General features: G+C 58.9%; 4 protein-coding genes across 7 annotated transcripts; 2 read left to right on the top strand and 2 right to left on the bottom strand.

Annotated features, from left to right (window-relative positions):
- The first annotated feature begins 197 nt into the window (after positions 1-197).
- LOC148054438 (acrosin-like) lies at positions 198-3,493 on the top strand. Its single transcript, XM_087766980.1, has 4 exons — positions 198-945; positions 1,284-1,549; positions 1,666-1,811; positions 2,289-3,493. Exons 1-4 carry the CDS (start codon positions 767-769, stop codon positions 2,634-2,636), a joined length of 939 nt encoding a protein of 312 aa, XP_087623106.1. The 5' UTR covers positions 198-766; the 3' UTR covers positions 2,637-3,493.
- A 1,383-nt stretch (positions 3,494-4,876) lies between these two features.
- Positions 4,877-7,488, top strand: LOC148054437 (acrosin-like). The gene is made up of 2 exons (XM_087767010.1): positions 4,877-6,228; positions 6,345-7,488. Exons 1-2 carry the CDS (start codon positions 5,973-5,975, stop codon positions 6,848-6,850), a joined length of 762 nt encoding a protein of 253 aa, XP_087623136.1. The 5' UTR covers positions 4,877-5,972; the 3' UTR covers positions 6,851-7,488.
- LOC148054436 (arylsulfatase A-like) lies at positions 7,253-15,436 on the bottom strand. 4 transcript variants are annotated; one of them, XR_015706736.1, is made up of 10 exons: positions 15,206-15,435; positions 14,640-14,880; positions 13,942-14,160; positions 13,315-13,484; positions 12,695-12,819; positions 12,391-12,518; positions 11,856-11,958; positions 9,283-10,956; positions 8,875-8,981; positions 7,253-7,673 (listed from the first exon to the last, which is right to left on the bottom strand). XR_015706736.1 is itself a non-coding variant. In XM_087767009.1 (8 exons), the coding sequence occupies exons 1-8, from the start codon at positions 15,433-15,435 to the stop codon at positions 10,655-10,657; spliced, it is 1,518 nt and encodes a 505-aa protein (XP_087623135.1). In that variant the 5' UTR covers position 15,436; the 3' UTR covers positions 9,816-10,654. The 4 variants fall into 4 exon arrangements, 1 of the variants encoding a protein (XP_087623135.1); XR_015706735.1 differs by having other exon boundaries at positions 8,875-10,956; XR_015706737.1 differs by lacking the exon at positions 8,875-8,981.
- Positions 15,437-19,868: 4,432 nt separating this feature from the next.
- On the bottom strand, positions 19,869-27,281 carry LOC148054435 (acrosin-like). The gene is made up of 8 exons (XM_087763995.1): positions 27,103-27,281; positions 26,499-26,764; positions 26,237-26,382; positions 25,750-25,759; positions 22,417-22,633; positions 21,813-22,078; positions 21,551-21,696; positions 19,869-21,073 (listed from the first exon to the last, which is right to left on the bottom strand). The coding sequence occupies exons 1-8, from the start codon at positions 27,279-27,281 to the stop codon at positions 20,726-20,728; spliced, it is 1,578 nt and encodes a 525-aa protein (XP_087620121.1). The 3' UTR covers positions 19,869-20,725.

The following is a 27,281-nucleotide window of genomic DNA, read 5'->3' as shown; positions in this document are numbered from 1 at the left end:
CCCCACTTGATTTTTTCCCTGCTAAGTGTTAGCAGGCAGTGCTCAGAGCCAGGTGCTGCTGCCTGCCACGGGACCCGCACGCCCTCATCCCGCAAGCAGAGCATTCGGCGGGTGTCCGTCGGGGGTGTCCGTCGGGGGTGTCCAATCCCAGCTTCTGCCCCCCTCCTGCTTGGAACCCCCACGTTGCCCCCCACCCCGAGAGGCCACCGTGGCCAGCACCCGGAACCAGCGGCTCTGTGACATCAGCCCGGGGCCAAGGGCACCGTGGGCAACGTGAATACGTGGGCACTACGTCGGCCGCTGCACTGGTGGTGACGAGCCCCCGGTTCTTGCAGTTGCCACGTGCTGCTGGCAGCGATGAATTTGCTCCCCCTCCTCGTCCTGCTGGCCATGTGCTGGCCTGTGCACGCCACATGGGACAGCTGTGGGTAAGTGGCCCGAGGCTCGGGGAGGGAGCTTGGGCAACCCTTATGGGGTTCACTGGAGGGTGCCCGCTTGTCCTCCGTGGCCACGCCACAGCTTCCCCAACCCCGTGTGGGAGCCTCAGTTCCCTGCCAGCAGCCAGGCTGCTGGCACAACTCGTCTGTGGGGCTCAAGCAGAAACAGGGGCGGACGGACGCACGCCCCATGGGGTTCCCTGGCCCTGCTGTCCATGCAGCGCCTTGTGGGGAGGGAAGACGGCTGACCTTCAGCCTCAACAGCAGCAAGCCGTCGAGCAGGACAGTAAGGAGTTTCTGGTTGCAGAGGGACCTGCGGGCTCCGGCCCATGGCTGCTCACTACGGCATGTCGCGCGTCGTGGGGGGCAGAGATGCCCAGCCAGGGGCCTGGCCCTGGATCGTCAGCATCCAGGATCCCTGGGTAGCAGGCACGGGCCATATCTGCGGCGGGTCCCTCATCAGCCCGCAGTGGGTCCTCACAGCAGCCCACTGCTTCATCAAGGCCAGGTAAGGAGGACCGGGGACCAGGGATATCCCCACAACACCGGCAGGTACCCTGCCTGCGCCACCACGCGCTACTCCCATCCCGTTTCCCTGCAGCACGCCCAGTGCCTGGGCACTCCCGAGCCCAGCTGAGAGACTGCTCAGGAGAAGGCTGGGCTCGTGCCACTGCTTCCTAGCAGCTGCCAGCCCGACATCCCTTGCGCCTAAGGCACGCGAGGGCAGTCGCACCCTCCGTAGCGCTGCTGCCCTCTCTCCCCTGTGAGGCGGAAGGCAGGGAACTGCTGGGCTGCTGCAGCACACGGCTCCGCTCCCCCTGACCCCTCTCTCCATCTGCCTTCCAGGCGCATCGCCATGTGGCGCGTGGTGATCGGGGCCACCCAGCTGACCCAGCTGGGCCCTGAGGTCCAAGTGCGCAATATTAAGCGGCTCCTGGTTCACGAACACTACAGTAATATCTCGCAGAGGAATGACATTGCTTTGCTGGAACTGGACCAGCCTGCCCAGTGCAGCCCCTACGTACAGCTTGCCTGTGTGCCCGACGCCTCGCTGAGAGTGTCACAGTTGACAGCCTGCTACGTCAGTGGTTGGGGCTCCACGACCGCAAGATGTGAGTTCCCAAAAAGCGCTCGCGTCCTGAGTGCAAGCTTGGCACGCTGGGGAGATGGGCTGGGGAGGAGAACTGGCAACGAGCTCCTGGGTGTTGAATTCCTTTCTGTGTCACAGCTGGAGGAGCAACGGATGTCCTGCAGGAGGCCAAGGTCCGCCTCATTGATGTCAACCTCTGTAACAGCAGCCGGTGGTACAGAGGGGCCATCCACAGCCACAACTTGTGTGCTGGCTATCCGCAGGGTGGCATCGACACCTGCCAGGTAGGGGCGTGCTACAAGTCAGCTCCCAGCACCACAGACAGCCCTGTCACAACCGCCCCAGCAGACCCCCGGCGCGGGCTTTGCCTGGCAAGTCACCCTCCCGCCCCTGGGTCCCCACTGCTGCTGGGGCTCACCTCCCCCATCTGCAGGTCCTTGCCTGTGCCCCACTTGTCCCAGAGGCCGGAGACTCTGCCCAGAAAGCCCATCCAGCGCTCTTGGCAGCCCATACGACCAGGTCCCAGCCCTGCAACACCCCTCTTCCCCACATCCAGGACCACTGTGCGGCTAGGAGAGAGCGAGCTCTACCTTACAGGCCCACGACCCCTTCCTAGGAAAGGCTCTGGAGGCTGCAGCAGCTGAGCAGAGCCGTTCTGTGCAGTGAACACAGCTCTGGCAGGTGCTGTGAGAGAGAAGGAGCCAGCCGGAGCGCCGACAGTGGCCCCCCAGTGCCACCTTAATGCTCTCTCCCCGCTGCAGGGCGACAGCGGTGGGCCTCTCGTGTGCAAAGATAACAACGCTGACTACTTCTGGCTTGTTGGAGTGACCAGCTGGGGGACAGGCTGTGCGAGAGCAAAACAGCCCGGGGTCTACACCTCCACTCAGCACTTTTACGACTGGATCCTGGTACAGATGGGACTGCGCCCAGCAGTCACGGCCACTCCAGCGCCACAGCCAGCCTTCACCTCAACCCCCGTTCAGAGGCCAACGCCAATACCAACGCAGTCGGGCAGCTTTACACCCTGCCCATTTCCACGCCAGAAGCTGGTGGAATTCTTTAATCTGCTGCAGGAGCTCCTGCAGGTCCTGAGGGGAAAAAAGGCTTGAGCAGCAGCATCAACGGGATCCAGTGCAGGCTGCAGAGTACCACGACCACTTCCTTCTGCGGCAACGCCTGCTGATCCAAAGGCCTGCTCTGTCCTGCCCTCTCTCCTCCGAGTGCACACAAGTCCTGAAGCTGACTTAGTTCTTGAAATAAAGTTGATGTTTTTCACAGCTAACCGTGCTTCAGTCCAATTCAGTCTCCTGTGCAAGGCGAGGACTTCCATGCCCGGCACCTGCAAAATGAGGCTGCAGGCAGACAGGAGGGCACAAAGGGAAAGAGTCACTCAGCGGGGCTGAAACCGTGCCCGCTCAGAGAGGAGGGTGCTCAGAGCGTGGGATGGAGAAGACTGGCACACTGAGCCTAGAAAGACGATAGGAAAAAATTATGTGATGTGCAGACAACTTCGGGGGTATGCATTAAGGCATGCAAGCTGATGATTAAGGCCTGGCGCAAGCCTTAGCTAACTGAACAGACTGTGGGAAACTGCTGAGCATGACAAGAGCAATTGCTGTCGATAGTAAACAGAGTGAGAAGCGGGCAGGAGTTAGAGTGCCATGAGGAAGAGACAGGTTCATGGGTAGTTACAGGGGACTGATGTGAGAGGTGGCCACACTTCACAGATCACTGAAGGAAGAGTTGGGGTCATTTCGGGAGAGGAATCTGGCAGGGACAGCAGTACCCAGGAAACCGCATCAGTCACGCCACGGAAGGCCAAGATGACCCAGCTAACGGCACCTGAAACACCAGCTCTGTTCACAGATGGGGCAAACCTGGGAGCAAGGGGGAACAAATAACCCGGGGAAGGTCCCTTGTTTGGGTGGAGACAAGGGCAGAGAAAGGGAGGCGTCAAGGAAGAGGAGGGGGATGTACAAGCATGGAAAACGGAGACAAGGGGGGATCAAGGAGCCAGTCACACATAAGCAAACTGCTGGGTGGTTTGCTTGTTTGACGGAGCCCTGCACCTCATCACCACGGCCCTTCCTACCTTCTTTTTGAGAGCGATTCCAAGTCCTCTTCTGTGTGGCCCCCTCTGTGCCCGGTGGGGAGGTGGCTCCAGAGGCCTGGCTGCCAGCAACGGCAGAAGGGAACACAGGCCATAGGGACCCAGCAGCTGGAAACACCGAGTGTCTGGGGGCAGCTGCTGGTGGGAGCGCTGTGGGCGCGTGCCGTTGGCTAGTGAAATAGTAAATAATTGTAAATAGTTTCTAAAGCTAAGGAGAAACAGTCATTTTCCAATTAGCAAAACTACTAACGCCTTGTGCCTTGGGAAAGGAATTTGGGAGGCAGTTAAAAGATATGAAAGCGTTTGCATAAGTAGCAAACTGTGGAAAACTAACGGCTCCAGCCTTGAAGAAGGCTAGATAAAAGACCGATAAAAGGGAGCATCTCGGCACCAAAGACCGGACGGTGGCCAGAGAAGCGTGAAGTTTGATCAAACTGCAGAAAGTGGGTGAAAGGTAAACGTGGCGAGGGGAGATCGCGACCGCCGACTCAACTCAGGACCGAAAAGACTTGCCCCACCACCTGAAAGGGGCACGCGTGCTAATTTACATAGCAAGCGAGGCTAATTTAAGTACAGCAAACCAATAGTGTATGAAATGTTAATCACCAGCCGATAAGTGTAAATTTAGGCGGGTTTATACTGATCATGTAACCCGATAAATATGCTGTAGTTTTGTATGACGGTATGCACGTTAGGTGGAACGATCCCCCGTGTATCCCGTGCTGTAATAAAGAGAATGCCTGCTTCTTAATGCTACGTTGGTGTTAAGAGGTTTATTCCCGATTTCGGTGCAATGCCAGCATGCGTGCACCCAGGCGTGCACATACTTAGAGGGTGCAACACATGGGTACGCTGGACTCATCCCACTCGCACATCACTGCTTGCGTGCTGCGGCTGTAACCAGACTGGCGCTTCAACACCCAAGCATGTGCATACTGCCTGTAGTAGTTACATTCTCTGGTGTATGTTTTTTGGGAAGGACCTGCTGGGAAACAGCTGCAGAGAGCAGGGTGGCAGTGAACTTCCCAGAGAGGCTGGGATGCCCCACTTGATTTTTTCCCTGCTAAGTGTTAGCAGGCAGTGCTCAGAGCCAGGTGCTGCTGCCTGCCACGGGACCCGCACGCCCTCATCCCGCAAGCAGAGCATTCGGCGGGTGTCCGTCGGGGGTGTCCGTCGGGGGTGTCCAATCCCAGCTTCTGCCCCCCTCCTGCTTGGAACCCCCACGTTGCCCCCCACCCCGAGAGGCCACCGTGGCCAGCACCCGGAACCAGCGGCTCTGTGACATCAGCCCGGGGCCAAGGGCACCGTGGGCAACGTGAATACGTGGGCACTACGTCGGCCGCTGCACTGGTGGTGACGAGCCCCCGGTTCTTGCAGTTGCCACGTGCTGCTGGCAGCGATGAATTTGCTCCCCCTCCTCGTCCTGCTGGCCATGTGCTGGCCTGTGCACGCCACATGGGACAGCTGTGGGTAAGTGGCCCGAGGCTCGGGGAGGGAGCTTGGGCAACCCTTATGGGGTTCACTGGAGGGTGCCCGCTTGTCCTCCGTGGCCACGCCACAGCTTCCCCAACCCCGTGTGGGAGCCTCAGTTCCCTGCCAGCAGCCAGGCTGCTGGCACAACTCGTCTGTGGGGCTCAAGCAGAAACAGGGGCGGACGGACGCACGCCCCATGGGGTTCCCTGGCCCTGCTGTCCATGCAGCGCCTTGTGGGGAGGGAAGACGGCTGACCTTCAGCCTCAACAGCAGCAAGCCGTCGAGCAGGACAGTAAGGAGTTTCTGGTTGCAGAGGGACCTGCGGGCTCCGGCCCATGGCTGCTCACTACGGCATGTCGCGCGTCGTGGGGGGCAGAGATGCCCAGCCAGGGGCCTGGCCCTGGATCGTCAGCATCCAGGATCCCTGGGTAGCAGGCACGGGCCATATCTGCGGCGGGTCCCTCATCAGCCCGCAGTGGGTCCTCACAGCAGCCCACTGCTTCATCAAGGCCAGGTAAGGAGGACCGGGGACCAGGGATATCCCCACAACACCGGCAGGTACCCTGCCTGCGCCACCACGCGCTACTCCCATCCCGTTTCCCTGCAGCACGCCCAGTGCCTGGGCACTCCCGAGCCCAGCTGAGAGACTGCTCAGGAGAAGGCTGGGCTCGTGCCACTGCTTCCTAGCAGCTGCCAGCCCGACATCCCTTGCGCCTAAGGCACGCGAGGGCAGTCGCACCCTCCGTAGCGCTGCTGCCCTCTCTCCCCTGTGAGGCGGAAGGCAGGGAACTGCTGGGCTGCTGCAGCACACGGCTCCGCTCCCCCTGACCCCTCTCTCCATCTGCCTTCCAGGCGCATCGCCATGTGGCGCGTGGTGATCGGGGCCACCCAGCTGACCCAGGTGGGCCCTGAGGTCCAAGTGCGCAATATTAAGCGGCTCCTGGTTCACGAACACTACAGTAATATCTCGCAGAGGAATGACATTGCTTTGCTGGAACTGGACCAGCCTGCCCAGTGCAGCCCCTACGTACAGCTTGCCTGTGTGCCCGACGCCTCGCTGAGAGTGTCACAGTTGACAGCCTGCTACGTCAGTGGTTGGGGCTCCACGACCGCAAGATGTGAGTTCCCAAAAAGCGCTCGCGTCCTGAGTGCAAGCTTGGCACGCTGGGGAGATGGGCTGGGGAGGAGAACTGGCAACGAGCTCCTGGGTGTTGAATTCCTTTCTGTGTCACAGCTGGAGGAGCAACGGATGTCCTGCAGGAGGCCAAGGTCCGCCTCATTGATGTCAACCTCTGTAACAGCAGCCGGTGGTACAGAGGGGCCATCCACAGCCACAACTTGTGTGCTGGCTATCCGCAGGGTGGCATCGACACCTGCCAGGTAGGGGCGTGCTACAAGTCAGCTCCCAGCACCACAGACAGCCCTGTCACAACCGCCCCAGCAGACCCCCGGCGCGGGCTTTGCCTGGCAAGTCACCCTCCCGCCCCTGGGTCCCCACTGCTGCTGGGGCTCACCTCCCCCATCTGCAGGTCCTTGCCTGTGCCCCACTTGTCCCAGAGGCCGGAGACTCTGCCCAGAAAGCCCATCCAGCGCTCTTGGCAGCCCATACGACCAGGTCCCAGCCCTGCAACACCCCTCTTCCCCACATCCAGGACCACTGTGCGGCTAGGAGAGAGCGAGCTCTACCTTACAGGCCCACGACCCCTTCCTAGGAAAGGCTCTGGAGGCTGCAGCAGCTGAGCAGAGCCGTTCTGTGCAGTGAACACAGCTCTGGCAGGTGCTGTGAGAGAGAAGGAGCCAGCCGGAGCGCCGACAGTGGCCCCCCAGTGCCACCTTAATGCTCTCTCCCCGCTGCAGGGCGACAGCGGTGGGCCTCTCGTGTGCAAAGATAACAACGCTGACTACTTCTGGCTTGTTGGAGTGACCAGCTGGGGGACAGGCTGTGCGAGAGCAAAACAGCCCGGGGTCTACACCTCCACTCAGCACTTTTACGACTGGATCCTGGTACAGATGGGACTGCGCCCAGCAGTCACGGCCACTCCAGCGCCACAGCCAGCCTTCACCTCAACCCCCGTTCAGAGGCCAACGCCAATACCAACGCAGTCGGGCAGCTTTACACCCTGCCCATTTCCACGCCAGAAGCTGGTGGAATTCTTTAATCTGCTGCAGGAGCTCCTGCAGGTCCTGAGGGGAAAAAAGGCTTGAGCAGCAGCATCAACGGGATCCAGTGCAGGCTGCAGAGTACCACGACCACTTCCTTCTGCGGCAACGCCTGCTGATCCAAAGGCCTGCTCTGTCCTGCCCTCTCTCCTCCGAGTGCACACAAGTCCTGAAGCTGACTTAGTTCTTGAAATAAAGTTGATGTTTTTCACAGCTAACCGTGCTTCAGTCCAATTCAGTCTCCTGTGCAAGGCGAGGACTTCCATGCCCGGCACCTGCAAAATGAGGCTGCAGGCAGACAGGAGGGCACAAAGGGAAAGAGTCACTCAGCGGGGCTGAAACCGTGCCCGCTCAGAGAGGAGGGTGCTCAGAGCGTGGGATGGAGAAGACTGGCACACTGAGCCTAGAAAGACGATAGGAAAAAATTATGTGATGTGCAGACAACTTCGGGGGTATGCATTAAGGCATGCAAGCTGATGATTAAGGCCTGGCGCAAGCCTTAGCTAACTGAACAGACTGTGGGAAACTGCTGAGCATGACAAGAGCAATTGCTGTCGATAGTAAACAGAGTGAGAAGCGGGCAGGAGTTAGAGTGCCATGAGGAAGAGACAGGTTCATGGGTAGTTACAGGGGACTGATGTGAGAGGTGGCCACACTTCACAGATCACTGAAGGAAGAGTTGGGGTCATTTCGGGAGAGGAATCTGGCAGGGACAGCAGTACCCAGGAAACCGCATCAGTCACGCCACGGAAGGCCAAGATGACCCAGCTAACGGCACCTGAAACACCAGCTCTGTTCACAGATGGGGCAAACCTGGGAGCAAGGGGGAACAAATAACCCGGGGAAGGTCCCTTGTTTGGGTGGAGACAAGGGCAGAGAAAGGGAGGCGTCAAGGAAGAGGAGGGGGATGTACAAGCATGGAAAACGGAGACAAGGGGGGATCAAGGAGCCAGTCACACATAAGCAAACTGCTGGGTGGTTTGCTTGTTTGACGGAGCCCTGCACCTCATCACCACGGCCCTTCCTACCTCTCTTTTCAGAGCGATTCCAAGTCCTCTTCTGTGTGGCCCCCTCTGTGCCCGGTGGGGAGGTGGCTCCAGAGGCCTGGCTGCCAGCAACGGCAGAAGGGAACACAGGCCATAGGGACCCAGCAGCTGGAAACACCGAGTGTCTGGGGGCAGCTGCTGGTGGGAGCGCTGTGGGCGCGTGCCGTTGGCTAGTGAACTTGAAGCTGGACTAGCTCACGAGCAAAAGGAGATACCGAGCTGGAAAGACCCCAGGTCTGTGCCAGTTACTGGGTAAGTAGCTTGACGGCCAGCCACGGATTTTAACTGAACTTAATTCCCACGCTAATGTTTAAGGGCCCCGTGAGCATGCTGTGCTTGCGGATCTCGGAGCGATGGGTGTGTACCTTTCACTGCTGAACATCCGTACCGATCAGCTGGAGAGGCAGACAAGGACTGGGTTGTGCTGTTTGTGTTAAGCGGGTGCTGGTAAAGGGACTGCTCTATCCGTGTTAATCTGTTTTGCCATTCATGCCAGTGAGGTGTGTGCGCGTGGTCTTGAATGGGATCTGGCTCTTTGGAAGACAAAGTCTCTGGTACCTGTGCATGGGAACAGCAGTCGCATCCATTGGGCTGAGATGGGAGAAACCTCCTGGGAGCGAGAGTCCTCCCGATTCAGCTCCAGCTCTTCTGCGAGAAGATGTTCTCTGGGAGGAACATGGGCTGGATATGGCGTGCGCAGAACGTGCACGCACACACGCGCACGCACACACAGACGCACAGCACGCACAGAGCGCACGCACAAAAATGCTGTGTGCACACATACACTGCATTCACGCGCAGGGTGCATGTGCACACACACGCACACGCACACACACAGTGGAGACACATGGGGTACAAACAGAAGGTGCAATGCACACCCACAGTGTGTGCACACCCGTACACACGTCTTGAACACAGAGCGCAATGCACAGTGTTCACATACACAGAGTGCATGCATAGGCATACCTGGCTGGCGTGCACGCAGCCAGCTGCTGGTGGGACCGCTGTGTGCGTGTTCAGTGTGCTAGTGAACTTGAAGCTGGACTAGCTCCCGAGCAAAAGGAGGGACCCTTTCAGTCATGGGGCTGGCATGTGGTTGCAGTCCACCTGGCTGATCAGCCCCAGCACCCACAGACCTCACAAGAGGACCAGGCCTGCCAACCACCAGCCACATCTCCACCTCCTGGAGTCGTGAAGGACTTGGAGGTGCTTGGGCTGTGTATCGGGTCTGACTGGGATGGAGTTAATTTTCCCCACAGCAGCCCTCATAGTGCTGTGCTTTGTATTGGTAACTAGAAAGGTGGTGATAACACACCAGTGTTTTGGCTACTGCTGAGCAATGCTGCTGTCTCTCCAACATTCCCCCTCCCCAGCAGGGCGGGGGTAGGCAAAATCTTGGGAGGGGACATAGCCAGGCCAGCTGACCCAAACTGAGCAAAGGGATATTCCATACCATGACATCTGCTCAGCAGCGAAAGCTAAGAGAAAGGAGGAGGAAGTGGGGGCATTCGTTATTTATGACGCTTCCCTTCTGGAGCAACTGCTACACATACTGAAGCCCTGCTTCCCGGAAAGTGGCTGGACATCACCTGACGATGGGAAAGAGTATAAAATCTTTGTTTTCCTTTTGCTTCTGTGCATGGCCTTTGCCTTTGATTTTATTAAACTGCCTTTATCTTGACCCATGAGGGTTTTTTCCATCTCATTTCCTCCCCTCCCTGTCCTGCTGAGGAGGGGAGTGATAGAGCAGCTTGGTGGCACCCGGCATCCAGCCAAGGCCAACCCATCACAAGCTGCTTCCCACCTAGGCACGTCCCCTCTGCACTAGCTGCACAAGGTCCTGCCTCTGCAGCTGCCAGGACCATCCATCCCATCCTCTTCTTGCTGTGCTCTTGGCCCCTAGGAAGTGATGGTGCTGCAGCTCCCAGCTCAGTTTCCGCCCAGGGGTGCACAGCGTGCCTCCAGCTGCGCTGGGATCTCTGGAGACTGGGGCATGCCCTTTGCTTCACCTTGATCATGGTTTGAAAGGAGCTGTTCTGGCTCTGGAGACGATGCTGTATCATGGTCCCTCCCTGAACAAGTCAAGGGTTTCTTTCAAGAGGCCTCATCTTGAACGTCCAACACAGAGCACAGGGTGCACTGACCCGCACTCCTAGCAGGGTTAGTAATCTCCCCAACCCCCAGTTTGCTACCCCAGCACGCCATCAGTCAGGTGTCACTGAGCCAAACCCACAGGGTAGCTCTAAGGCTGAGCTTGGGTAGTTGGGGGCGAGGGGGCTGGTGGGTTTGGGATAGGGTTCCAGAGTGGAGCAGCTGAAGGGGATGGAGCAGCAAGAGGCTAGGAGCAGCGGCAGCAGGAGGGCTTAGGAGTGCAGTTTGGTACGCAGCAGGGCTGCAGCGTGGGATCCCTGCCCTTCCTGATCTGGCTTTCCCCAAATTCCATGCGCTGTTCAAAAAGGACTTTCTGCAGTTCGATCTCCTTCAGGACTTGCAGAAGCTCCGGCCCTGCACCGCTCTGCAGCAGATCATAGTTCTCGGCTGGGTCTGACTCCAGGTCAAAGAGCAGCGGGGGCAAGTGAGGGGTCAGCGGGGTCAGCCCATGGCAGGCCTGGTCTGGGGTCGTATCACTGTGAAAGGAACCTGCAAAAGAAACCCCCAGGTGTAGCTCAGTTTCTTCTCTTTGAGCTTTGGACAGCAAAGCCACGCAGGACTCCACAAAGCTGCCCACTGTGGTGGTATGCTCCCCCTGTACCCTCCTGCCCTCCCCCCCTACACTTGACCTTTTCCCATAACCCTGCTCAAGCGATAATCACCAGAGGCAGTTGTGATGGATGCATCCAGCTCAAAGTGGATTTGGGGGAGACAGATAACAACACAACAGCCAAGGGCTAATTTACGGCAACGTGTCCGCCTAACCACAGTGCTGGTCAATGTCCGGCTCAAGGCAAAGTTGGAAGAAACTAACACAGGGAGTTGGTATGTAAGTATGACTTTGAGTTAATCATCTAACCCACATAAATAGTGAGCAGCCCAAGAGCCCTGTGAGCTCTCCTGCACAGCAGTGGGCTGCACACCAGGATCTCCCCTTGAGTAGGGATGCCTCTCAAGGTTACTCCTCAAGGTTGAGAGATTCCTTGCCGCAACAGATCCTCGATAAGTGACTAATAGCATGCTAAACTTTGAAATTTTAGCTAAGTGATATAAAGGATTGATTGTGCATATATAATCCTTTAGACATAAGCCATTGACCAAGTCTGGGACTAGGATTGGATCCAGCTGCACCCAGACTCCTCTTTGAGAAGGAGTTTAGAAAGCAAGGGGGTCCTCTCTGAACCTCATGACTCAACGGGAGGGTCTCCCTGACAGTCCTGTCTGACCCTGTCCCCTATGCAGTAAATAATCAAGTGTACCATGCCATCGAATCTCGTTAAACCACTGTTCTGTTTACTATCAAACCCTGTCATCAATAAACATGTTGCTCCTACAAGTGCACTCTCACTCCATCTACGACACCCACGCAGAGAAGAGGCAGCACTAACCTTTTGTGAAGTAATGGGCCTTGTACTTCCCAAGCCTGACAGCGAAGGGGCCATGCAGCGGATCGGGAGACGGCGGGTAGAAGAACATTGTCTGACGGGGACTCTGTGGGAAGCAGCAGAGCTAAGCTCACCTGTGCAGCCACAAGGCTGAAGAAGAGCCTGGAACGGACCAGGCAGAGACCCCAGGAAGTCACACAGGAGCCCCAATACTACAGCCAGAACATGGCCGGAGAGGGGAGAAGCTGATGAGCAGCGGCATCCTGTTTGCTTCCTACTCAAAGCTACTGGGGCTCTGTCCACCCACTGCAGCCACGGGGGTTTGGTTTGGCAACATGCTGCAGGTGTTAGAGCTCAGCAGCCTGAGGAAGCCCAGGAACTCCACGGCATGACCCAGGCCAGACAAAAGGTCCTAGCTCATGGATCTCCTGACCGCCAGCTGGTTCTACTCATCAGGCACCCAGCTCCAGGCACACAGCTCCAGCCCCACACCCAGCCTTCCTGCACAACGCCAGCCAAACCAGCCCACAGGACTCACCTTCCCTGACCCAAACAGCACCGGACTCAGGTCATAGCCATCCAGGGCAACTTTAGGAAGAGCTGCTCCAGCCAGGGTAGCCAGGGTTGGCAGGATGTCCAGGGTGCTTGCCAGCTCATGCGTCACTCCTGTCACCCACCACATCAAGGCATAAGGAAAGGTTCAAGCACCTGATCCCACTCCCATCCCTGCCATCCTCACTTCTCTCCCACCCTCTGCGTGTCCCAGGGCAGCCGAGCTGCCATGACACCCCTGCCTTGGCTGACATCAGCACGCAAAAGGCACAAGCAGTGCCAAGTCTCACCTGGAGTGATACGGCCTGGCCAATAAGCCACTGCTGGTTCCCGCATACCACCTTCGTACGTCGTGCCCTTCCCACACTTCAGAAGGCCAGAGCTGCCTCCACGTGCCATTCTCATGGTGGAAGGGCTGTAAGAGAGAACTACCTACCATCAGTTTCACATGTTCATGCTACCCCTTCCCTGATGCTGCCAACAGGGCCATGACAAGAGAGACATGGTACCAGCAAGTGACACTGCCATCCTTCTCAGCCTTGTGAGGCAGGAGGCATGGGGCAGGTGAAGAAGCCAAGGTGGGCAACATGCCTAAGCAGGGCACCAGAGACCAGTGCCACTCACACGTGAAGGGAACCGGGGTACATTTGGGCTGCTGCACGCTCCTGGCCTGAACCCTGTGAGGTTTCTGCCCACAAGAAGAGGCACAGCTGAGTCACAGGAACAAGGAGCAGATCATGCACTGGCTCGTCTCCAGAGCAGCGCCCACCTCTTGCCTCACTTCAGGTCACCTGGCAATGCCACATCACATCCCTTTTGCCCCAGCCAACCAATGCCTCATTCCAGTTCCCCCATACCATGGCAGAAGAACCTTACCAGTGATGAAGTCCCCGCTACTGAGCCCACTCACCCATTGTCAGAGGTGAAAAACATCAAGGTTGTGTTTGCAAGACCATTTTCCTGCAGTGCCTGCAGCAGCTGTCCCACCGAGCCATCAAACTCCAAGAGTGCATCACCAAACGGCCCACGCCGCGACTGCCCTGCATACTCCTGGCTTGCAAATTGGGGGTAGTGTGTATGCTGGAGAAAGGGCAGAGAAGACTGCTACACAAACTCCCAGAGCCGCATCTGGTTCCCAGTTCACCCGGGGACAGTGAGCACCCCAGCTAGGACATGGAGATACACCATGAGATGAGAAGAGGCTTGTCCCCAAGCTTCAGAAACATCTCTCAGAAATGGCATAAAGGAGCTGAGCCCCAGGACAGGATGTGGAGCCCCCGAGTGGGAAATTTTCCCAGGTGGACTCCTGGCCCGGAGAAGTGGGCAAAGCTCCAGAAAGAAGCAGCCCAAGAATATTATCAGAACAGTGCTGCCACAAGACCTGGGTGTGGGAACAGCAACCCCAAGTCGTCCAGGGATATTGACTGCTCAGCACAGTCCTAGGGCTGCAGGAGCTGAGACGCTTCCCTGCTCTCCCCACAGGACAAAGGCTCCCTTCCCCACCCTTGGGCCCAGAGCAGCCCTCCCCCTCTCCTACGTGGGAGGCATAGTAGAGCAGGAAGGGGAGGCCTCGTCGCGCACAGTCAGCGATGAAGTCCCGGGAGAATTTGTTGTAGAGTGGCACCAGATCAGGGAAAGAGACCGGCTGCTGCACGATGCTCTGGTTCCAGAGCAGCGGGACTGGCACTAAGCCTTGGTCACAAGTCCCAAAACACTTGATGTCGGGTGGGAAGCAGGTGAGATTCTGGCAGGGGCCCTGGAGAGAACAAATAACACTTTGTCTTTTACATGTATTGCAGGACAGTAAGGGGAGAGGAGCAAAGAGTGTCACAGTGGCCCATCACCAGGGCCTACAGGCACCCTTTGGGCAGCCACTCCCAGAAGCCCAGGGGTCTGTGCCCACCCTAGAACTGTCCACGGATCATGCTGCCCCAACATCATTTTCTCCTGGCAGCAATTCAGATGTTTCTTTATAGTCCAGAAGCTGACCCTCCCTCCCTTGACAAAGGGCAAATGTCCCCATGCACAACTGCCACCCACGTTCTGCAAAACTGCCCTATCATATGAGCACCTGAGAGGTGGGCTTTCCCCACCAGCATCCATCTCCCTGGCCTGCAGCCACCCACACCCAGGCAAGCACTAACCCAGCCTATGTGCTCTCAAGCAAGCTTCATCTCTCAGGCCCTCTCCCCAGCCAGCCCCAGGACACCCTTCAGGGCCTGACAGGCCTCTCACCTGGTCATGGGAGTAGGGCACCCCCAAGAAGTGGTCAAAGCCCTGGTGGATGGGCAGGAAGGAGCCATTAATCCCCAGGCCAAGATGCCACTTGCCAACCATGGCTGTGGCATAGCCCTCAGCCTTCAGCACCTCTGCAATGGTGACCTCAGACAGCGGCAGGCCTCCCCGCGAGTCTGGGTCAAACACACCGGGGTAAACCCCAGAGCGCATCTGGAAACGGCCGGTCAGCAGGGCTGCCCTACAGGCGAGGGTTCAAAGAGAGAGAGAGGAGACAAGCGTCACACCGGACACAGCACAGGCTGCGGTGCTCAACCTCCACAGAGGGTGACCCATTCCTCGGGACCTGCCGCCTCCCCTGTCTGCTGGGACACGCGATCGGTCCCCTCATAGAGCAGCCAGACCTGTGGGCCTCCTGGGGCACGGCAGGCTTATCAACCACCCGCTCCTCCCAGCACTGCAACTCCCTAGCTGGGTGCCAAGCCCTGTCTCGACGCTTCCTCCATCCCCGCCCCGGGGCCCTGCAGCAGTCGCCAGCCAGCGGGGCGGGAGCAGCGGGGACGTACCGGGACGGGCTGCACACCGGGGAGCTGCTGTAGAAGCTGGTGAACCGCAGCCCTCGGGAAGCCATCCGGTCCAGGTGGGGCGTGCCAGAAGACGGGTGCCCGTAGCTCCCCAGGTCCCCGAAGCCCAGGTCGTCCGCCAGCAACAGGACGAAGCTGGGGCGGGCGCCGGCCGCTCCGCGCAAGGCCAGCAGCACCAGGGCCCAGGGCAGGCCCCGGCTCCGCGGCCCCATGGCGCCGCCGCCCGGGGAGGCCCGCCGACACTGGCGCTCGGCACGGGGTACAGCGCTGCCCTCCCACGCTCCGCTCCGCTCCGAGCCCCCCGTGGCGGCGCCCGCCGGGCCGGGCCGGGCCGGGCCGGGCCGGGCCGGGCAGCGCAGGCACCTCCACAACCGGCGGAGCCGAACGGCGCCGCGCCGCCGCCGCCGCCGCCGCCCGCCTGACGCGCGCGGGCAGCCGCGTGACCCGGCCCCGCGGCGGGGCATGCCGGGAACTGTAGTCCGTCGCGGGGCAGCGCTTGGAAGGGGCCGCGCAGGCTCCGCGGCGGCGTTGGTCCCTCGCAGCCGCCTCCCGGAGCGCCGCGCCCGGTGCAGGCGGCCTCCTGCGGCCCGGGCCTGCCCCGGCTGCTGCTGCCGGGGGTGGTTTGTTAACAACAGGGGCTTCCGACAGAGTCGCCCTCAGCGTCGCCCAGGTTTGGAGGCTGCGGACGCAGCCCGTGTGTCCAGCGCCTGCTCCCAGCCGCGCCGGGGCTGAGGCCGGGGAGCCATCAGGCTGTCCTGGGAGACGACGGGCGCCTCGGCGTGCGGCGGCGAGCTGGGCGGCCCGGGTGGACGTCCCCTGCCCCGCTCCTGTGGCGGGCGCCAGCCGCTGGCCCGGCTCTTGGCTTCCCGCCTTCTGGAAGAGCAAACAAAGCTGCTTTTCTCCAGATGCGCGCAGGGACAGGCAGGGAGCGGGGCATTGTTCGGGGCAGGCTGGGTCCCATGGGAGCCTGCGCACTTGTCAAACAAAGTATGTTTTCATACAGTAGTGACAGGCTTTCACACTCAGGCTCAAGGACTGCTGCTTGTGCCTGAACATAGGAGCCCATATCCTGCAGACCGAGGACTTGTAATCAGAGCGAGGAAGGGACAGTGCCAAGAGCAACAGCAATTCTCTGGTGGAAGGGAGTGATAAGGAGAATGAGGAGGAAAAGGGGAGGTTCTGCACCCCAGGAAGGCTGTACCCTGTTGCTATTGTACCTGTCTGCTTTTGAAAACCAGAGAAAGCTCGGCAGACAGGCACAGAAAGGAATTGAAGTCTAATGTCCTGAAGACCTCCATTTGTTCAGTTTATCCAAAATAAGAGTAAGGCAAGACCAGAGGTGGTGTACAAGCACAGGCACAGTCAGGCACAGTGGCACTGGTCTGGGATTAACCACGCAGCAGGCAGAGGTGAGGAGTTTCAGCCCAAAGACAAAGCAGGGGTAAGGCTGGCTAATGTCCTAGCCTGGATGTTCTCATGGAGATGTGCCCGTGGTTTGCATCCAGCCTGTGTGATCAGTTTGTTCTGGATTTTCCTGTTATTACTAGTCAGCATTTCTTAAGAGGCATCCCACTTTTACAACCACTGTCCAATGTGCCAGGGAACTCTGCTTTCCATTGCTCCCTGTCTTCCATAGTTCAGACCGTCCCCATAGCCCCTGGCCTTCCTGCATGCCTAGCCCCATGCCTCCTAACGGCCTGGCCCCTGGCACAAGAAGGACGCTGGGGCTGCTGCTGCTGCTGCTGTGCTCACTGATATCAATTATTCAGGGCCAAGAGGCAGAGTGAGGAGGCTGGTGCTGCAGCAGGAAACTGCTGCATAATTCACGGAGCCCACTTTGCTCATAGAGCATGGCAGTGCTTGCCGTGCAGCGCCTGGCCACAGCGATCAGGGTGCTGGGGGCTGGCAGCCTGGACACTGAGAGGCGAACAGCTGAGGCTCTGAGCTCTGGGGAGGGGCACGGCGTAGGGACAGAGTTTCAGAGACCAGACAAGGGACAGGGCAGGAGGTGTGGGACCATGTGCGCTGCGTGCAGGTAACTCGGCTGCAGGAAACTGAGCAAGGCATGGCGTCACTGCCTCAACCTGCACAGGCCCCAGTGGGCACAGGTAGGACACACGGATGAACAGCGTCCACGTGGCTGCGTGGAAGGAGAGGCACAAGTGACTGCTGCAGTGCTGTGGGAGCACACGCTGAAAGACATGTGCAGGCCAGGCAGGGGTGGGTGTGACAAGCTGTGGCCATGTGAGCGGCTCATGAGCATGTAAGTTCATTCACCTTCAGTCAGTTTGCAGGTGACACCAAGTTGGGTGGAAGTGTCGATCTGCTGGAGGGCAGAAGGCCCTGCAGAGGGCCCTGGCCAGGCTGGGTCGATGGGCCCAGGCACTGGGTGAGGGTCAGCAAGGCTCAGGGCCGGGTCCTGCACTGGGGGCACAACAACCCCAGGCACCGCTGCAGGCGTGGGGAGGAGCGGCTGGGAGCTGCCCGGCGGGAAAGGGCCTGGGGGTGGTGGTCGACAGCCGCTGAACATGAGCCAGCAGTGTGCCCAGGTGGCCAAGAGGGCCAATGGCATTCTGGCCTGTATCAGGAACAGTGTGGCCAGCAGGAGCAGGGAGGTGATGGTGCCCCTGTGCTGGGCACTGGTGAGGCCGCCCCTCGAATGCTGTGCTCAGCGCTGGGCCCCTCACCCCAAGGCGGCCATGGAGGGGCTGGAGCGTGGCCAGAGCAGGGCAGCGAGGCTGGGGCAGGGGCTGGAGCCCAAGGCTGGGGAGGAGCGGCTGGGGGAGCTGGGGGGGCTCAGCCTGGAGAAGAGGAGGCTGAGGGGAGCCCTCATCGCTCTCTGCAACTGCCTGAAAGGAGGCTGGAGCTGGGGGGTCGGTCTCTTCTCCGCAGTAAACAAGTGATAGGAGGAGAGGGAACGGCCTCAAGCTGCGCCAGGGCAGGGTTAGGTTGGGTATTAGGAAAAATTCCTTCACGGAAAGGGCTGTCAGGCCCTGGCCCAGGCTGCCCAGGGCAGGGGCTGAGTCTCCATCCCTGGAGGGATTTAAAAGAAGGGCAGACGTGGTGCTCGAAGACATGGTTTAGTGGTGGACTTGGATAGGTTAACGGTTGGACTCGATGATCTTAAGGGTCTTTTCCAATCTTTATGATTCTATGTGGGGTGTTACCGGGCTATACTTGTGTGGGCGCAATACGTTTGTCTCTGTGTGTGCGAGCACACACGTGTGTGCACATGTGTATGCCTGCACATGTGTATGTGTATGTCGACATGCATGTGTGCATGCATGGATGGACAAGTGAGTTTGCATGTGCACCCGTGGGAGGTGCATTCTACATGTGCGTGCATCATGGGTGTATGCAGTGAGCATGCATGTGGGCAGATGGGTGGATGCACACTGTGTGCATGCATGCGGTGTGTGTGGGGGTGCATTCCACATGCATGCATACTGTAGGGTGTGCATGCACTGCCTGTGTGTGTAAACTGTGTGTGTGCATGCACACACTGTCTGTGTGCACACGCCAGCCAGGTATGCCTATGCATGCACTCTGTGTATGTGAACACTGTGCATTGCGCTCTGTGTTCAAGACGTGTGGTTTGGAGTACGGGTGTGCACACACTGTGGGTGTGCATTGCACCTTCTGTTTGTACCCCATGTGTCTCCACTGTGTGTGTGCGTGTGCGTGTGTGTGCACATGCACCCTGCGCGTGAATGCAGTGTATGTGTGCACACAGCATTTTTGTGCATGCGCTCTGTGCGTGCTGTGCGTCTGTGCGTGCGTGCGCGTGTGTGCGTGCACGTTCTGCGCACGCCATATCCAGCCCATGTTCCTCCCAGAGAACATCTTCTCGCAGAAGAGCTGGAGCTGAATCGGGAGGACTCTCGCTCCCAGGAGGTTTCTCCCATCTCAGCCCAATGGATGCGACTGCTGTTCCCATGCACAGGTACCAGAGACTTTGTCTTCCAAAGAGCCAGATCCCATTCAAGACCACGCGCACACACCTCACTGGCATGAATGGCAAAACAGATTAACACGGATAGAGCAGTCCCTTTACCAGCACCCGCTTAACACAAACAGCACAACCCAGTCCTTGTCTGCCTCTCCAGCTGATCGGTACGGATGTTCAGCAGTGAAAGGTACACACCCATCGCTCCGAGATCCGCAAGCACAGCATGCTCACGGGGCCCTTAAACATTAGCGTGGGAATTAAGTTCAGTTAAAATCCGTGGCTGGCCGTCAAGCTACTTACCCAGTAACTGGCACAGACCTGGGGTCTTTCCAGCTCGGTATCTCCTTTTGCTCGTGAGCTAGTCCAGCTTCAAGTTCACTAGCCAACGGCACGCGCCCACAGCGCTCCCACCAGCAGCTGCCCCCAGACACTCGGTGTTTCCAGCTGCTGGGTCCCTATGGCCTGTGTTCCCTTCTGCCGTTGCTGGCAGCCAGGCCTCTGGAGCCACCTCCCCACCGGGCACAGAGGGGGCCACACAGAAGAGGACTTGGAATCGCTCTCAAAAAGAAGGTAGGAAGGGCCGTGGTGATGAGGTGCAGGGCTCCGTCAAACAAGCAAACCACCCAGCAGTTTGCTTATGTGTGACTGGCTCCTTGATCCCCCCTTGTCTCCGTTTTCCATGCTTGTACATCCCCCTCCTCTTCCTTGACGCCTCCCTTTCTCTGCCCTTGTCTCCACCCAAACAAGGGACCTTCCCCGGGTTATTTGTTCCCCCTTGCTCCCAGGTTTGCCCCATCTGTGAACAGAGCTGGTGTTTCAGGTGCCGTTAGCTGGGTCATCTTGGCCTTCCGTGGCGTGACTGATGCGGTTTCCTGGGTACTGCTGTCCCTGCCAGATTCCTCTCCCGAAATGACCCCAACTCTTCCTTCAGTGATCTGTGAAGTGTGGCCACCTCTCACATCAGTCCCCTGTAACTACCCATGAACCTGTCTCTTCCTCATGGCACTCTAACTCCTGCCCGCTTCTCACTCTGTTTACTATCGACAGCAATTGCTCTTGTCATGCTCAGCAGTTTCCCACAGTCTGTTCAGTTAGCTAAGGCTTGCGCCAGGCCTTAATCATCAGCTTGCATGCCTTAATGCATACCCCCGAAGTTGTCTGCACATCACATAATTTTTTCCTATCGTCTTTCTAGGCTCAGTGTGCCAGTCTTCTCCATCCCACGCTCTGAGCACCCTCCTCTCTGAGCGGGCACGGTTTCAGCCCCGCTGAGTGACTCTTTCCCTTTGTGCCCTCCTGTCTGCCTGCAGCCTCATTTTGCAGGTGCCGGGCATGGAAGTCCTCGCCTTGCACAGGAGACTGAATTGGACTGAAGCACGGTTAGCTGTGAAAAACATCAACTTTATTTCAAGAACTAAGTCAGCTTCAGGACTTGTGTGCACTCGGAGGAGAGAGGGCAGGACAGAGCAGGCCTTTGGATCAGCAGGCGTTGCCGCAGAAGGAAGTGGTCGTGGTACTCTGCAGCCTGCACTGGATCCCGTTGATGCTGCTGCTCAAGCCTTTTTTCCCCTCAGGACCTGCAGGAGCTCCTGCAGCAGATTAAAGAATTCCACCAGCTTCTGGCGTGGAAATGGGCAGGGTGTAAAGCTGCCCGACTGCGTTGGTATTGGCGTTGGCCTCTGAACGGGGGTTGAGGTGAAGGCTGGCTGTGGCGCTGGAGTGGCCGTGACTGCTGGGCGCAGTCCCATCTGTACCAGGATCCAGTCGTAAAAGTGCTGAGTGGAGGTGTAGACCCCGGGCTGTTTTGCTCTCGCACAGCCTGTCCCCCAGCTGGTCACTCCAACAAGCCAGAAGTAGTCAGCGTTGTTATCTTTGCACACGAGAGGCCCACCGCTGTCGCCCTGCAGCGGGGAGAGAGCATTAAGGTGGCACTGGGGGGCCACTGTCGGCGCTCCGGCTGGCTCCTTCTCTCTCACAGCACCTGCCAGAGCTGTGTTCACTGCACAGAACGGCTCTGCTCAGCTGCTGCAGCCTCCAGAGCCTTTCCTAGGAAGGGGTCGTGGGCCTGTAAGGTAGAGCTCGCTCTCTCCTAGCCGCACAGTGGTCCTGGATGTGGGGAAGAGGGGTGTTGCAGGGCTGGGACCTGGTCGTATGGGCTGCCAAGAGCGCTGGATGGGCTTTCTGGGCAGAGTCTCCGGCCTCTGGGACAAGTGGGGCACAGGCAAGGACCTGCAGATGGGGGAGGTGAGCCCCAGCAGCAGTGGGGACCCAGGGGCGGGAGGGTGACTTGCCAGGCAAAGCCCGCGCCGGGGGTCTGCTGGGGCGGTTGTGACAGGGCTGTCTGTGGTGCTGGGAGCTGACTTGTAGCACGCCCCTACCTGGCAGGTGTCGATGCCACCCTGCGGATAGCCAGCACACAAGTTGTGGCTGTGGATGGCCCCTCTGTACCACCGGCTGCTGTTACAGAGGTTGACATCAATGAGGCGGACCTTGGCCTCCTGCAGGACATCCGTTGCTCCTCCAGCTGTGACACAGAAAGGAATTCAACACCCAGGAGCTCGTTGCCAGTTCTCCTCCCCAGCCCATCTCCCCAGCGTGCCAAGCTTGCACTCAGGACGCGAGCGCTTTTTGGGAACTCACATCTTGCGGTCGTGGAGCCCCAACCACTGACGTAGCAGGCTGTCAACTGTGACACTCTCAGCGAGGCGTCGGGCACACAGGCAAGCTGTACGTAGGGGCTGCACTGGGCAGGCTGGTCCAGTTCCAGCAAAGCAATGTCATTCCTCTGCGAGATATTACTGTAGTGTTCGTGAACCAGGAGCCGCTTAATATTGCGCACTTGGACCTCAGGGCCCAGCTGGGTCAGCTGGGTGGCCCCGATCACCACGCGCCACATGGCGATGCGCCTGGAAGGCAGATGGAGAGAGGGGTCAGGGGGAGCGGAGCCGTGTGCTGCAGCAGCCCAGCAGTTCCCTGCCTTCCGCCTCACAGGGGAGAGAGGGCAGCAGCGCTACGGAGGGTGCGACTGCCCTCGCGTGCCTTAGGCGCAAGGGATGTCGGGCTGGCAGCTGCTAGGAAGCAGTGGCACGAGCCCAGCCTTCTCCTGAGCAGTCTCTCAGCTGGGCTCGGGAGTGCCCAGGCACTGGGCGTGCTGCAGGGAAACGGGATGGGAGTAGCGCGTGGTGGCGCAGGCAGGGTACCTGCCGGTGTTGTGGGGATATCCCTGGTCCCCGGTCCTCCTTACCTGGCCTTGATGAAGCAGTGGGCTGCTGTGAGGACCCACTGCGGGCTGATGAGGGACCCGCCGCAGATATGGCCCGTGCCTGCTACCCAGGGATCCTGGATGCTGACGATCCAGGGCCAGGCCCCTGGCTGGGCATCTCTGCCCCCCACGACGCGCGACATGCCGTAGTGAGCAGCCATGGGCCGGAGCCCGCAGGTCCCTCTGCAACCAGAAACTCCTTACTGTCCTGCTCGACGGCTTGCTGCTGTTGAGGCTGAAGGTCAGCCGTCTTCCCTCCCCACAAGGCGCTGCATGGACAGCAGGGCCAGGGAACCCCATGGGGCGTGCGTCCGTCCGCCCCTGTTTCTGCTTGAGCCCCACAGACGAGTTGTGGGGATGCCCAGCCAGGCTGCTGGCAGGGAACTGAGGCTCCCACACGGGGTTGGGGAAGCTGTGGCGTGGCCACGGAGGACAAGCGGGCACCCTCCAGTGAACCCCATAAGGGTTGCCCAAGCTCCCTCCCCGAGCCTCGGGCCACTTACCCACAGCTGTCCCATGTGGCGTGCACAGGCCAGCACATGGCCAGCAGGACGAGGAGGGGGAGCAAATTCATCGCTGCCAGCAGCACGTGGCAACTGCAAGAACCGGGGGCTCGTCACCACCAGTGCAGCGGCCGACGTAGTGCCCACGTATTCACGTTGCCCACGGTGCCCTTGGCCCCGGGCTGATGTCACAGAGCCGCTGGTTCCGGGTGCTGGCCACGGTGGCCTCTCGGGGTGGGGGGGCAACGTGGGGGGTTCCAAGCAGGAGGGGGGGCAGAAGCTGGGATTGAACACCCCCGACGGACACCCCCGACGGACACCCGCCGAATGCTCTGCTTGCGGGATGAGGGCGTGCGGGTCCCGTGGCAGGCAGCAGCACCTGGCTCTGAGCACTGCCTGCTAACACTTAGCAGGGAAAAAATCAAGTGGGGCATCCCAGCCTCTCTGGGAAGTTCACTGCCACCCTGCTCTCTGCAGCTGTTTCCCAGCAGGTCCTTCCCAAAAAACATACACCAGAGAATGTAACTACTACAGGCAGTATGCACATGCTTGGGTGTTGAAGCGCCAGTCTGGTTACAGCCGCAGCACGCAAGCAGTGATGTGCGAGTGGGATGAGTCCAGCGTACCCATGTGTTGCACCCTCTAAGTATGTGCACGCCTGGGTGCACGCATGCTGGCATTGCACCGAAATCGGGAATAAACCTCTTAACACCAACGTAGCATTAAGAAGCAGGCATTCTCTTTATTACAGCACGGGATACACGGGGGATCGTTCCACCTAACGTGCATACCGTCATACAAAACTACAGCATATTTATCGGGTTACATGATCAGTATAAACCCGCCTAAATTTACACTTATCGGCTGGTGATTAACATTTCATACACTATTGGTTTGCTGTACTTAAATTAGCCTCGCTTGCTATGTAAATTAGCACGCGTGCCCCTTTCAGGTGGGGGGGCAAGTCTTTTCGGTCCTGAGTTGAGTCGGTGGTCGCGATCTCCCCTCGCCACGTTTACCTTTCACCCACTTTCTGCAGTTTGATCAAACTTCACGCTTCTCTGGCCACCGTCCGGTCTTTGGTGCCGAGATGCTCCCTTTTATCGGTCTTTTATCTAGCCTTCTTCAAGGCTGGAGCCGTTAGTTTTCCACAGTTTGCTACTTATGCAAACGCTTTCATATCTTTTAACTGCCTCCCAAATTCCTTTCCCAAGGCACAAGGCGTTAGTAGTTTTGCTAATTGGAAAATGACTGTTTCTCCTTAGCTTTAGAAACTATTTACAATTATTTACTATTTCACTAGCCAACGGCACGCGCCCACAGCGCTCCCACCAGCAGCTGCCCCCAGACACTCGGTGTTTCCAGCTGCTGGGTCCCTATGGCCTGTGTTCCCTTCTGCCGTTGCTGGCAGCCAGGCCTCTGGAGCCACCTCCCCACCGGGCACAGAGGGGGCCACACAGAAGAGGACTTGGAATCGCTCTCAAAAAGAAGGTAGGAAGGGCCGTGGTGATGAGGTGCAGGGCTCCGTCAAACAAGCAAACCACCCAGCAGTTTGCTTATGTGTGACTGGCTCCTTGATCCCCCCTTGTCTCCGTTTTCCATGCTTGTACATCCCCCTCCTCTTCCTTGACGCCTCCCTTTCTCTGCCCTTGTCTCCACCCAAACAAGGGACCTTCCCCGGGTTATTTGTTCCCCCTTGCTCCCAGGTTTGCCCCATCTGTGAACAGAGCTGGTGTTTCAGGTGCCGTTAGCTGGGTCATCTTGGCCTTCCGTGGCGTGACTGATGCGGTTTCCTGGGTACTGCTGTCCCTGCCAGATTCCTCTCCCGAAATGACCCCAACTCTTCCTTCAGTGATCTGTGAAGTGTGGCCACCTCTCACATCAGTCCCCTGTAACTACCCATGAACCTGTCTCTTCCTCATGGCACTCTAACTCCTGCCCGCTTCTCACTCTGTTTACTATCGACAGCAATTGCTCTTGTCATGCTCAGCAGTTTCCCACAGTCTGTTCAGTTAGCTAAGGCTTGCGCCAGGCCTTAATCATCAGCTTGCATGCCTTAATGCATACCCCCGAAGTTGTCTGCACATCACATAATTTTTTCCTATCGTCTTTCTAGGCTCAGTGTGCCAGTCTTCTCCATCCCACGCTCTGAGCACCCTCCTCTCTGAGCGGGCACGGTTTCAGCCCCGCTGAGTGACTCTTTCCCTTTGTGCCCTCCTGTCTGCCTGCAGCCTCATTTTGCAGGTGCCGGGCATGGAAGTCCTCGCCTTGCACAGGAGACTGAATTGGACTGAAGCACGGTTAGCTGTGAAAAACATCAACTTTATTTCAAGAACTAAGTCAGCTTCAGGACTTGTGTGCACTCGGAGGAGAGAGGGCAGGACAGAGCAGGCCTTTGGATCAGCAGGCGTTGCCGCAGAAGGAAGTGGTCGTGGTACTCTGCAGCCTGCACTGGATCCCGTTGATGCTGCTGCTCAAGCCTTTTTTCCCCTCAGGACCTGCAGGAGCTCCTGCAGCAGATTAAAGAATTCCACCAGCTTCTGGCGTGGAAATGGGCAGGGTGTAAAGCTGCCCGACTGCGTTGGTATTGGCGTTGGCCTCTGAACGGGGGTTGAGGTGAAGGCTGGCTGTGGCGCTGGAGTGGCCGTGACTGCTGGGCGCAGTCCCATCTGTACCAGGATCCAGTCGTAAAAGTGCTGAGTGGAGGTGTAGACCCCGGGCTGTTTTGCTCTCGCACAGCCTGTCCCCCAGCTGGTCACTCCAACAAGCCAGAAGTAGTCAGCGTTGTTATCTTTGCACACGAGAGGCCCACCGCTGTCGCCCTGCAGCGGGGAGAGAGCATTAAGGTGGCACTGGGGGGCCACTGTCGGCGCTCCGGCTGGCTCCTTCTCTCTCACAGCACCTGCCAGAGCTGTGTTCACTGCACAGAACGGCTCTGCTCAGCTGCTGCAGCCTCCAGAGCCTTTCCTAGGAAGGGGTCGTGGGCCTGTAAGGTAGAGCTCGCTCTCTCCTAGCCGCACAGTGGTCCTGGATGTGGGGAAGAGGGGTGTTGCAGGGCTGGGACCTGGTCGTATGGGCTGCCAAGAGCGCTGGATGGGCTTTCTGGGCAGAGTCTCCGGCCTCTGGGACAAGTGGGGCACAGGCAAGGACCTGCAGATGGGGGAGGTGAGCCCCAGCAGCAGTGGGGACCCAGGGGCGGGAGGGTGACTTGCCAGGCAAAGCCCGCGCCGGGGGTCTGCTGGGGCGGTTGTGACAGGGCTGTCTGTGGTGCTGGGAGCTGACTTGTAGCACGCCCCTACCTGGCAGGTGTCGATGCCACCCTGCGGATAGCCAGCACACAAGTTGTGGCTGTGGATGGCCCCTCTGTACCACCGGCTGCTGTTACAGAGGTTGACATCAATGAGGCGGACCTTGGCCTCCTGCAGGACATCCGTTGCTCCTCCAGCTGTGACACAGAAAGGAATTCAACACCCAGGAGCTCGTTGCCAGTTCTCCTCCCCAGCCCATCTCCCCAGCGTGCCAAGCTTGCACTCAGGACGCGAGCGCTTTTTGGGAACTCACATCTTGCGGTCGTGGAGCCCCAACCACTGACGTAGCAGGCTGTCAACTGTGACACTCTCAGCGAGGCGTCGGGCACACAGGCAAGCTGTACGTAGGGGCTGCACTGGGCAGGCTGGTCCAGTTCCAGCAAAGCAATGTCATTCCTCTGCGAGATATTACTGTAGTGTTCGTGAACCAGGAGCCGCTTAATATTGCGCACTTGGACCTCAGGGCCCAGCTGGGTCAGCTGGGTGGCCCCGATCACCACGCGCCACATGGCGATGCGCCTGGAAGGCAGATGGAGAGAGGGGTCAGGGGGAGCGGAGCCGTGTGCTGCAGCAGCCCAGCAGTTCCCTGCCTTCCGCCTCACAGGGGAGAGAGGGCAGCAGCGCTACGGAGGGTGCGACTGCCCTCGCGTGCCTTAGGCGCAAGGGATGTCGGGCTGGCAGCTGCTAGGAAGCAGTGGCACGAGCCCAGCCTTCTCCTGAGCAGTCTCTCAGCTGGGCTCGGGAGTGCCCAGGCACTGGGCGTGCTGCAGGGAAACGGGATGGGAGTAGCGCGTGGTGGCGCAGGCAGGGTACCTGCCGGTGTTGTGGGGATATCCCTGGTCCCCGGTCCTCCTTACCTGGCCTTGATGAAGCAGTGGGCTGCTGTGAGGACCCACTGCGGGCTGATGAGGGACCCGCCGCAGATATGGCCCGTGCCTGCTACCCAGGGATCCTGGATGCTGACGATCCAGGGCCAGGCCCCTGGCTGGGCATCTCTGCCCCCCACGACGCGCGACATGCCGTAGTGAGCAGCCAT

The sequence above is a fragment of the Nipponia nippon genome, unplaced genomic scaffold, assembly GCF_047370975.1.
Source record: "Nipponia nippon isolate SJK-2023a ecotype South Korea unplaced genomic scaffold, ASM4737097v1 scaffold_3, whole genome shotgun sequence".
In the NCBI taxonomy this organism is placed as follows: Eukaryota; Metazoa; Chordata; class Aves; order Pelecaniformes; family Threskiornithidae; genus Nipponia; species Nipponia nippon.
Note: the sequence above shows the minus strand (reverse complement) of the source record. Positions and strands in the feature narration are given on the sequence as shown.

Bases quoted from the DNA above. Each gene is read 5' to 3' on its own strand.
- LOC148054436 (XM_087767009.1), bottom strand. From the start codon at position 15,435: ATGGGGCCGCGGAGCCGGGGCCTGCCCTGGGCCCTGGTGCTGCTGGCC. The intron at 12,519-12,694 runs GTGAGACTTGGC...GGTGGGTGACAG, and splicing joins GCCAGGCCGTATCACTCCAG to GAGTGACGCATGAGCTGGCA. The intron at 10,957-11,855 runs GTTAGTGCTGCC...TTTCTTTTGCAG, and splicing joins GGCCCATTACTTCACAAAAG to GTTCCTTTCACAGTGATACG.
- LOC148054438 (XM_087766980.1), top strand. From the start codon at position 767: ATGGCTGCTCACTACGGCATGTCGCGCGTCGTGGGGGGCAGAGATGCC. The intron at 946-1,283 runs GTAAGGAGGACC...TCTGCCTTCCAG, and splicing joins CACTGCTTCATCAAGGCCAG to GCGCATCGCCATGTGGCGCG. The intron at 1,812-2,288 runs GTAGGGGCGTGC...TCCCCGCTGCAG, and splicing joins GTGGCATCGACACCTGCCAG to GGCGACAGCGGTGGGCCTCT.
- LOC148054435 (XM_087763995.1), bottom strand. From the start codon at position 27,281: ATGGCTGCTCACTACGGCATGTCGCGCGTCGTGGGGGGCAGAGATGCC. The intron at 26,383-26,498 runs GTGAGTTCCCAA...TCTGTGTCACAG, and splicing joins GGGCTCCACGACCGCAAGAT to CTGGAGGAGCAACGGATGTC. The intron at 21,697-21,812 runs GTGAGTTCCCAA...TCTGTGTCACAG, and splicing joins GGGCTCCACGACCGCAAGAT to CTGGAGGAGCAACGGATGTC.
- LOC148054437 (XM_087767010.1), top strand. From the start codon at position 5,973: ATGTGGCGCGTGGTGATCGGGGCCACCCAGCTGACCCAGGTGGGCCCT. The intron at 6,229-6,344 runs GTGAGTTCCCAA...TCTGTGTCACAG, and splicing joins GGGCTCCACGACCGCAAGAT to CTGGAGGAGCAACGGATGTC.